An 11,395-nucleotide genomic window follows, 5' to 3' on the forward strand; every position below is an offset into this window, starting at 1 on the left:
GTCTGTAACCTTCCTTAAATCCATTTCCTGTGTCAGCTTTTCAGACAGCTTTACATTCATTATTTTAAATGGCGCATATCCTTTTGTGTGATTGAAACATTATTTATTTAAGCAATACCCCACTGAGGAACATTTAGACCGCTTCCAATTTTTCTCCATGACAGAGTTCTGCAAGAGGCAGAGGGGTGATAGCTTTTTTTTTTTTTTAACTATCTTCTAAATCCAATCAGCTACAACTGCAGAATAAAATTTAAAAATGAAAAACCTCAAGAGAGAGCAAGGCCTATGCGTAGGAGAGAGCAGGAGGAGGGGGCAACCACCGCAGCTCTTCCTCCTTTCCCTTTGTCTGGCGGCCCCGCGGGATTGGCTAGAGCCGGCGCCAAGGGACTGCAGAGGCCCGCACCTTCCACTACGCATGCGTGGAGGAGATGGGCGGGGGAGTGAGGGAGCCTGGGAGCTAGCGCAAATAATGGCGTGCGATAGAAGGAACAGCAACAACAAAAAAACGCAAAGGCGGGGTTTACCGCCCCTGCTTCACCACTGGCTCCGCCCCTCTAACAGAACCTAACTTCTTATTGGTTAGACATCTTCAGCTCCATTGGTCCGCGGGCCCAAGGACCGGGTCTGCCCCAAATTATGCCTGCTTCCAGGGCCACAGCAAAAACTGTCAAGTTCGATGCCGTTTTCAGTCGTTTGTTTCGGACATGCCCGTGGGGCCTGAAGGGGCTTTGTCAGGCAACCGAAGCCTTTGACAGTACAGCCCCAAGATTCGAAGATGCCGCCCAAGGGAAAAAGCCGTTCCGGGAAAGGGGGGAAAGGTAGAGCGGCCAAAGCAGCCAGAGAGAATGGGATCGGATGAGGAGCGAGGGGAGGAAGCCGACCGGCGACCCCCAGGGCCCGGGACGGGGCAGTGGGTGGCCAGTGACTAGAGGATTGACCCGGAAGTGAGAAGTTGGAGACAGTGCGGACTTCTCTGGAAAGCCTTTATTGAAAACGCAGGGGAATTAGATGGTAGATAGAGGAAGACAAAGGACTAAGAGGAAGTTTTGATGGTTTCTTCAAAATGGGGAAAACTTAAGAGTGAGGCTGACGTAAAGGATCCGGTAGAGTTAGAGAGGTAAGGGGCCGGAAGGAGTGAAGTTGGAGAAAATGGGGTCTAGGACAGAGGTGGAGAAGTTGACCTTTGAATAGGAGAAGGGACACTTTATGCTCGAGGCCATAGGGAAAGAGACGAGGATGGGTGTGGTTGTAAAAATTGGGGCCACAATGGGGAGGTGTTTATAGGATATCATGATTCATGGCCTCAATTTCTTGTTAAAGTGGAAGGCAAGGGTAATTTTTAAGAGCGAGGGGCAAGGACTGAGTGAGGTTCTTAAGAGTGGTAAAGGTTTGGAGTCGTCATTGGGGGTGATGGGAAAGGGAAGGAAACGCTAATAAAATGATCAGCCCTCAAGGCTGAGAGCCTAAGGTTGAAGGCCATGAATTTGTAGAGGACACAATCTGCACAGTCATGATTTACCTGGTAACTTGAAACTGGCACAATATAAGATTGAAAAGAGCTAGGTGTAGCCTTGAGCCAAGGTTGAGGGTTTGTTGGACAATGAGAATAGAATAGCAGAACAAGTGAATTAAGGGTGACAGTGGGAACACAGATGATCGAGCATGGGGTCTAGACTGGCAGGGGAAGGAGAAATGGGTAGCCCAGGGAAACACATCAGGATAAAGGTACCGAAGTTGGGAGTGATTTCTGTGAAGTCAAAGAGCCAGTGTTGTGGGAGTGAGGCATGAGAAGGCTGAAAGAACATGAAGTTGTAGCCAGAGACTGAACTGTTAGTTCTCGGTGGCACAGTTCCATCGTGTTGTGCCCTTGGGAGCAGGTGGCCTGGAGTAGAAGGCATGGACATTGAGGAGGAGGGAGGTCCAGAAGTGTGAAGTTAGGTTGTTGGGTGATTCCTCAGCCTAGGTGGTGAGGTCATCCAAAATGATGGCAAGAGTGAGGATGGAAAGGCAGCCTGAAACTGCTGCCAGAGTCCTCAGTCAATCAAAGGGAGTGAAGTGGTGGCAGTCAGAAGATGCCAGCATCCAGCAGGGGAGAGGCTGGGATAACAGGAATGCATCATCGTTCAAGAGTGAATGTACAGCAAACCCACTTAAGAGTTTGGTGTAATAAAACTCCTTTGGCAGTAACATTTTCCTAGGCATTTGGTCAGCATTTGATCAGCATTTTGGGTTTTCAGTTTAGTTGGACATTTATTGAACAACTGTTGTGTGCCAGGTACTCTGCTAGGCATTGGAGATACTAAGACAAGTAAGATGGAATCTCCTGATTAAAACTTTTCAGTGGTTCCCTATTGTAGGTTCCTTAGTGGGGCTCATAGGCCCTCATGCCCTAACCTTCAGCCATTTCCCCAGGGCTTACTTATCTCACAGCATTCCCACCTCAGACTTGGATTCATCCATAGTTTCATACACACCATGGTGTTTGACCACCCCGGGGTGTCTCCTCATCCTTGTCCTTTCTTCACTTAGCTTCTGTTCATCCAGGAAACCTTCCCTGACTGGCTAAAATGGCTCTCTGTGCTTCCACAGCCTTCTGTCCATAGATCACAGGTCATTCTCCTGAAATGATCTGTTTACGTATCTGTCTTCCCCAGTAGAATATGAATTTCCTGAAGGAAGATACCATGGCTTGTTCATCTTTGTATGCCCAGTGTCTAATAGTTATTTAGGAAATGTTTATTGAACTGAACATTTAATCCAGCAGTAGTTCTTAGGAACATCAGTCTCTAAAAGTAAGTATGCTGCCACAAACAACAAAGTTGGTGTAGTGGTGAGATGACATAATAGTAAAATGTAAGATACTCCCTGTGGTGGTTAATCTGAATACCGACAACTTTTCTTAGTAAGGTATCAATAGGCAATGCAGGAGACTCCAGGAATTTGGACAATGAATACATTCTTTAGCCAAATATGGGTGGTGGGAAATTTGATCTTTATTTAAAATAGATTCTTAGGGATTTTACTTATTGGAATTGTGAGTACTCAAATACATAGTTGCAGTGCTTATTAGAAATCTTACAGGAGGGGGGTGCCTGGGTGGCTCAGTCGGTTAACGTCTGACTTCCGCTAAGATCAGGATCTCACAGTTTGTGAGTTCGAGCCCTGTGTCGGGTTCTGTGCTAACAGCTCAGAGCCTGGAGCTTGATTCAGAGTCTGTGTCTCCCCCTCTCTCTGCGTCTCCCATGCTCATGCTCTGTATCTCTCTGTCTCTGAATAATAAATAAATGTTAAAAAAAAATGTTACAGGAGCTCGGGGATTTGCCCTTAGAAGCAGGATTTCAAATTGGGTCCAGAGAATCTTGACCAGACTTTTGGCACTCTCATTCATCCATTAGCACACTCACTTGTATATCTGTTTTCTACGAAGGGCTTTATGTGGGCATGAATTTCTTGTTTTAAGAGAAGTGAGTCACAGGTTAATTGTAGCTTCATGTAGTAAAGTGGCAGAGTGCCCCTTTGAAGCATGGTGCTATGACAGAAGTATCCACTCCTCTTGTATTGGACCTTTCTGTAAATATCAAGATGCATTTTAAATGAGTACCTATGATCTCTTCTCTAAAGGGGGAGCAGCCTCTGGGAGTGACAGTTCTGACAAGAAGGCTCAGGGTCCCAAAGATGGTGGCAATGCAGTAAAGGTGAGTTACTAGTTCCTTTTCTTTCATGTTAAATATAAATAACATACATATACATGTGTTATTTTGGTACCCAGAAAAGGAAAAGACAGTATGCTTAACCCATTCTAAGAGGCTAGCCTACTTACTACTGGGGCACCTGGGTGGCTCAGTCAGTTAAGCATCTCACTCTTATTTCAGCTCCGGTCACAATCTCACGGTCATGATGACCAGTTGTGATCGAGCCCCTCATTGGACTCTGCACTGAAATGGTGTGGAGCCTGCTTGGGATTCTCTTTCTTTTTCTCTCTCTGCCCCTCCCCCCTGCCAAAATAAACTTAAAAAAAGAGGCTAGCCTACTACTGATATGAAATCAAGATAACATAAAATTGGAAAATAGGGACCAGTCTCACAAAGTAATTCCATTTTATTTCTCAACTGTTCCCTCAAACATCCAGAATTTCTTCATACTTTGTATTGTTTCTTAACATGTATTAAGTTAGATCTTCCCAGTAAATGAATGAACTGTTTGTCAGAAGGAAATAATATTTAATATTTTATGTTGCTCCCCCAATTGGTAAGCTACAGTCCAGGGACCTGACCATGAACATTGGGATGGGAGGCAATCACAAATAACTATTTGAAGTACTTGACCTAGTACAGAGGAGTGTTATCTGCCCTGGGAAAACAAAACCTTACTACTTAGTGCTACGTAACAAGGCAGTTTCATTGTTTCAGAGTATGGGGTCCGATACTTGGATTCATTCATTCAATAAGGATTTAGTGACATCTGCCCTGTGCCAAGCAGTGTACTGAGATGGTTTCTGTATTTAAAAACAAAAACAAAAACGGGCACCAGGGTGGCTCATTCAATTGAGCTTTCAATTTCAGCTCAGGTCACAATCTCATGGTTCATGAGTTTGAGCCCTGCGTTGAGCTCTGTGCTGACAGCTCAGAGCCTGAAACCTGCTTCAGATTCTCTGTCTCCGTCTCTCTCTCTCTCTGCCCCTCCCCTGCTCACACTCTGTCTACCTGTCTCTCAAAAATAAATAAACATTAGGGGCGCCTGGGTGGCTCAGTCGGTTAAGCAGCCGACTTCGGCTCAGGTCATGATCTCGCGGTCCATGAGTTCGAGCCCCGCATCGGGCTCTGTGCTGACTGCTCAGAGCCTGGAGCCTGTTTCAGATTCTGTGTCTCCCTCTCTCTGACCCTCCCCTGTTCATGCTCTGTCTCTCCCTGTCTCAAAAATAAATAAAACGTTAAAAAATTTTTTTTTCTAAATAAAAAATAAATAAATAAACATTAAAAAAATCTTTAAAAAATCCAGCAGGTAAGAGATGGTTTCTATTATCACAGTATACTTGGAGCAGTTAGGTAAAGGTAAATTTCACTGCTGTATAATAAGTGGAGTAGTGGATTGCATCGTATAAACCCAGCCATGCACACGCAGCCAAAAAAAAGAGAGGGAGCATAGAAACAATGTGGGCTTTTCTACCCACTTTTCTACTCGATGACCCTATGGCCCAGAGAAAGTGAGGTAGGAGACATTAATCAGCTTCTCCATAGTAGACCTCTGTTCTCGTATGAGCATCCAGTTATGTGAAGTGGGATTCTGGTATCCAAAGAGAAGTTCTCATAAAACGTGGTCCCTAAATATAAACCAAGTACTTCATCTGGTGTTCAGCTGAAGAAGTTGTCATTGTTGCCGCAGTCTGGGGAGACAGGCTGTGTTGGGTTTGATGAGGGCTGACATGTTGGTCTCCAGTATGGCATCTTCATAAGGGATATTGTAGGGAATTTTGGCCATATACAATATTCACCTTATATGCTGACTTTTACAAGCACCCAACACAAGAGACTGCTCCGCTGCACATGGCTTCAAAGAGGATTCTTGCTCTTTCTAGAAAAAAATGATTTCAGTGTGGCTGTGCATGAGGTATGTGGAAAGAAGTGGCACATAGGAAATTTGATTAGAACTAAATTCTCTTGCTAAGCTTTTTCTTTTGAGATTATTTTATTTTATTTTTATTTTATTTTGGGAGAGAGAGAGAGCAAGCACATGAGCAGGGGAGGGGCAGAGAGAGAGGGAGACAGAGAATCCCAAGCAGGCTCTAAGCTGTCAGCACAGAGGCCGATATGTGCCTCAATCCCAGAAACCGTGAGATCATGACCTGAGCCAAAATCCAGAGTTGGACACCTAACCAACTGATCAACCCAGGCACCCCATCTTTTGAGATAATTTGAGACTCACATTCCACTTGTAAGAAATGGTACATGTGCTGTTTCCCGTTTCCCCCCCTGATAACATGTTACATCAAACTCTAGTACACAGCACAACCAGGAGGTTGACGTTGATCCAGTAAACATACAGAACATTTCCATCACCCCCAGAATCCCTCTTGTTGCCCTTTTATAGCCATACCCACTTTCCTCCCCCACCTTCCCTCCATCCTTAACCCCTGGCAGCAACTGATCTGTTCTCTATTTCTGTAATTTTATAATTTCAAGAATGTTACACGAATGGAATGACACAATATGTAACCTTTTGGCTTTTTCACTGGCATAATTCTCCGGAGATTTCACCTATCAATAGTCTATTCCTTTGTATTGCTAAGTAGTGTGCCATGGAATGGGTGTGCCATAGTATGTTTAACTGTTCACCTGCTAGAGGACATCTGAGTTATTTCTGGTGTTTGGAAAGGTCCCAGTAGGAAGAGAACCCTGGAACCCTCCAGCCTTTTAGGGGCTAGGCTCCTTCCACATCCTGCCATCCTGCTTTCAACCCCACTCCTGAGCCCACACCCTACCCTGTGTCTCTAGAGCTATCCAGATTCTGAAATCCACCTGCCAACCACAGCTTCCTTCCTTCCCCTTTGCTTCCTGCCTCCCCCAGTCTTGTTCTGTTCTTCTGTGCACATGGACCTCTAGCCCTCAAGCCTGCCTGTTCTTCCCACCGTCTCCCGGCTTCCTGTCTGTTGTCCAAGCCCTGTATGTCCTGTAGGCTGGAAATTAGATCAGAGAGCTTGACCACTGGATGTTGGAGCCCCGACTCTTTTTCCTTTTGGCCAGCTGTTGCATCCACCTGCCAGACTACCAACTCCAGATCATCCAGTGGTCTACTTCCTTTACATTAAAATTTTTTTAATGTTTGTTTATTTTTGAGAGAGAGAGACAAGGAGAGAGACGGAGGGGGGGGGACAGAGGATCCAAAGCAGGCTCTGTGCTGACAGCAGCATGCCCAATGACGGGCTTGAACTCACGAACTGTGAAATCATGACCTGAGCCGAAGCCAGAAGCTTAACTGACTAAGCCACCCAGGCGCCCCTACTTCCTTTACATTTAAACCTAGAACTGCTGGGCCCTGCTGGAGAGTCACACAGCCTTGGGAATTGGGACCACTAATTCCTGGTCTCTAACCTTAGCTAGGCTCTCAGTACTACTCAGCAGTCCTCTGCCACTCACTTCAAGCCATCCACCACCCTGCTCCAGTCCGTCAGTAGATAACTTCGTCCATTGTTTCTCAATCCTGCTGTACATCAGATTCGCCTAGATAGCTTCTCAAACTACCAATGTCCAGGGTCCCACCCCAGACCAGCTGCCTCAGAATCCCTGGAGGATGGGGCCTGGACCTTGGTGGATTTTTTTATTTATCTTTTTAAAAAAATTTTTAATGTTTATTTATTTTTGAGAGAGAGCGAGAGAGAGCATGAGTGAGGGAGGGGCATAGAGAGAGGGAGACACAGAATCTGAAGCAGGCTTCAGGCTCTGAGCTGTCGGCATAGAGCCTGATCAGGGCTGGAACTCAAAAGCCGTGAGATCATGACCTGAGCCAAAGTCGGACGCTCAACCTACTGAGCCACCCAGGTGCCCCTCAAAAGCACTGAGGACGATTCTGAAATACTGCCAGGGTTGACAAACACTGACCCAGTGTCACAGGGTTGGTGTGAGGATTTCATGAGAGAAGTGCTTAGCACATGCCTAGCAAATAATAACTTTTAAATATTGTTAAATTTTCAGAAGAAAATGGAAACCTGATCTATTGTGAGGAACTTGTTGGCTTTCTGGCCCCCTCTCCAACAAAGTTCTCTTCACCCACATCTCCCTTCTCTGTCTTCTCATCTTTCTTTCTTTAAGACTAATAAGTTTTTCAAGCAGGGCTCTGAGTACCAGGCCTTATCCTGCATTATGTCCACCCTGTTTCTTTGCTCTGTCTTCAACCTTTCCCTCTTTACTGCATCTTTCCCTTCATTCTGAGACCTCTGCCCAGGAACCTTTAAAATACGTACATGTTGGGCTGCCTGGGTGGCTCAGTCGGTTAAGCATCCGACTTCGGCTCAGGTCATGATCTCACAGTCCTTGAGTTCGAGCCCTGCGTCGGGCTCTGTGCTGGAGCCTGCTTCGGGTTCTGTGTCTCCCTCTCTCTTTGCCCCTCCCCCAATTGTGCTCTGTCTCTCTCCCTCTCTCTCTCTCAAAAATAAATAAACATTTAAAAAATTTTTTTAAAAGCAAAATATAAAAAACAATAAAAAATAAAAATAACATATATACATGTCTGTGACCATTTTCTTCTGATAAGAGCCCTTTCTCTTTTTCTACCTCAGCTGGGGGAGTACCCCACACGGATTTCCTTCCTGCCTCCTATCCCTCTCTCTGTCTGCCCTCCACCATCTGGCTTCTGCAGTTTCTACTCTTCTGAAACTGCTTCTGCTAAGGTCATCAATCACTCATTGCTAAATTGGTTGTACTTCTTACCTGATCACTCTGCTGCATTTAAGCCTGTTGACCATTTCCTCCTTGAAACTTTCTTTTGGCTTGGTTTCTATTAACACACCTTTCCTACCTTTCTGGCCTTTCTTTTTATATTATGGTTATTGAGCTTTTTCCTTGCTTATTGCTTAAACATCAGTGTTCTCCGAGGATGTCTTTAACCTACGTTTCTCCTATTCTCATTCTACGTAACCTCCCTGGGCAATCTCATCACCTCCCATAGTGTCAGCTGCTACCTCTGTGCTAATCACTCCCAAATTCTCTGTGGGTTGGCTCTCTTGTTTTTTAAGTTTATTCATTTATTTAGAGAGAGAGTGAGAATGCACAGGAAAGGCAGAGAGAAAATCCCAAGCAGGCCCTGCACTGTCAGTGCAGAGCCTGACGCAGGGCTCAAACCCACAAACAGCGAGATCATGACCTGAGCCAAAATCAGGAGTCGGACACTTAACCAACTGAGCTACCCAGGTGCCCCAGGGTTGGCTGTCTTCTAAGATGCCAGCCTTACACAGTTGCCAGTTGATCACATTGCAAACCCCACAGGTACTACAGACTCATTATGTGTAACCTGTCAGACTGTCCAGTCCAAAATACTTGTTTATTCATGTATAAAGTGCTGGGTGGTCTCCCCTTTCTGTGATCATGAATACTGTAATTCAGTTCCCAGTAATTGTACCAGAAGGTTGCTTTGTGAGTGTAGAAGCATAAAGAGGGGGGCATCCTAGAAGCTGTTTTGGCCAGGCCAACTTGAGGTCTTGATGAACTGTCCTTGTTTCCCAACATGTATCTCTAGTGTCCAGATTGTTCCTGTCTGCCAGGGACAGTACATTCTGTACATCCTGTACATTCTATATAATTTTGCCTCTCTGAACCCTGCTTTTTGACACATTCTTTCCTTTGCTATCTATGTTCCTATCTCCTGTGTAGCTCCTCCATCGGGAAGTTATTCCTGTGGGCCTAGAATCCCCTTGCCCCCAATTGCAATAGTTGAACCCTGAAGACAACCTTGATTTGCTTGTCTCCATTTATAAGGGAGACACCTTTAGCCCCCATCCCAGTGTATCACTTACAATATGGAACAATGGATTGTGTTTGAGAAATTGGAAATCCTGCAAATGGCTACCCTGACAAAACCAGTTTTCAAGATAGAGTGATTTTAATAAAAACACATGGCTTTATGTAAACATAGGTCAAACTTGAATACTTCTATAGGGTTGAGTATTCTTAATCAACATACGATACTTTTTCAAAGTGTTGAATTGTGAGGAGGCTTTATACCTTGGGCCTTTTTTCATAAAAAATATTTCCTAGTGGGTTTTTAAATATCATCCCCACTCTGATGAAATAACAGCTAACCTTTATTGAATACTGACTGCATCACCTCAGTCTTCACAACCCTATGAGAACACATAAGTACTATTATTATCTCAGTGCACAAAGGGGGAAACACTTAGAGGTTTAAGAAAATGCCTACAATTGGGGCACCTGAATGGTTCAGTCAGTTAAGTGTCTAACTTCCGCTCAGGTCATGATCTCACAGTTTGTGGGTTCAAGCCCCACATTAGGCTCTGTGCTGATGGCCTAGAACCTAGAACCTGCTTTGGATTCGGTGTCTCCCTCTCTTTCTGCCCCTCCCCCACTTGTGCTCTGTCTCTCAAAAATAAATGTTAAAAATTTTTTAAAAAGAAAAAGAAAATGTCTGCAATTGTACAGCAGAGGTGGGATTTGACTCAAAGGCCCAAGCTTTCAACTATTCTGTTTCCTCTTCCTGTTACCATTGAAGTACATGGTTAAGATAGTAGCTTCCCACAGCCAGGTGCCCATTTTCCATCTAAATCAGATTTCTGAGGGGTGCCTGAGCTCAGTCAGTTAAGCGTCCGATTTCTCCTCAGGTCATGATCTCACAGTTTGTGAGTTCAAGCCCCATGTCAGGCTCTGTGCTGACAGCTCGGAGCCTGGAGCCTGCTTCAGATTCTGTCTCCCTCTCTCTGCCCCTCCCCTACATGCGCTCGCTCGCTCACTCTCTCAAATATAAACACTGAAAAATTTTTTTAGTAAAATAATTTTTAAGTTAATTTAAAAAAAATCAGAGTCCTGAGATAGTCTCTTGACATGGGAAACGAGCTTGTGGCCATCACCCAACTGAGCAGACTTCAGGGTTTTGTTGCCGTAACCTGATCTATTTTTTCACTACTGGGGGTAATACAGCATGACTGCTGTACTGTGAGAAAAGGAATTGTTTGTGTCTCTCAAATTATGTGACCATACTTTTTCCTTGTAGGTCAGACACATTCTGTGTGAAAAACATGGGAAAATCATGGAAGCCATGGAAAAGTTGAAATCTGGAATGAGATTCAATGAAGTGGCCATACAGTATAGTGAAGATAAAGCCAAGCAAGGGGTATGGTGTTGTTTTCATTTATCCCCCATGGAGGACACACAGTGGTAGGGGTTATTTCTATGTTCTGCCTTTAATTTTAGCCATATATTGGTTTAAAGATCTTAAAAGCAGAAATGTACAGTTGCGTACAGGGCACCTGTTGTCTAAGACTAGGCACGGCCAAACTCGCACAGCTGAGACACCTGGCAGCATTGTGAGTGCTTATGTGTTCAGTCCAGGGTTGGATCTCTTTCACCCATTTGTCCTTGTCAGGCCCACTTCTTTACAGCCCAGGCAAATAAAACTAGGAACCTTAGCATTTGTGTTGGGAAATTCTCAAGCTACTGTAGAACTGTTTCCTCTGGAGGGCCACCTGACATCACATATCTTTTGGGTTTTTCAGGGTGACTTGGGTTGGATGACCAGAGGTACCATGGTGGGACCATTTCAAGAAGCAGCATTTGCCTTGCCCATAAGTGGGCTGGATAAGCCTGTGTTTACAGACCCTCCGGTTAAGACAAAATTTGGATATCATATTATTATGGTTGAAGGGAGAAAATAAAATTGTATGGAAGACTGA

At 44.8% G+C, this 11,395-nt stretch overlaps 1 protein-coding gene across 1 annotated transcript; it reads left to right on the forward strand.

The window, feature by feature from the left end:
• The first annotated feature begins 666 nt into the window (after nucleotides 1-666).
• Nucleotides 667-11,395, forward strand: PIN4 (peptidylprolyl cis/trans isomerase, NIMA-interacting 4). Its single transcript, XM_058712258.1, has 4 exons — nucleotides 667-818; nucleotides 3,622-3,695; nucleotides 10,717-10,836; nucleotides 11,219-11,395. Exons 1-4 carry the CDS (start codon nucleotides 776-778, stop codon nucleotides 11,375-11,377), a joined length of 396 nt encoding a protein of 131 aa, XP_058568241.1. The 5' UTR covers nucleotides 667-775; the 3' UTR covers nucleotides 11,378-11,395.

The sequence above is a fragment of the Neofelis nebulosa genome, chromosome X (genome assembly GCF_028018385.1).
Source record: "Neofelis nebulosa isolate mNeoNeb1 chromosome X, mNeoNeb1.pri, whole genome shotgun sequence".
NCBI lineage: Eukaryota > Metazoa > Chordata > Mammalia > Carnivora > Felidae > Neofelis > Neofelis nebulosa.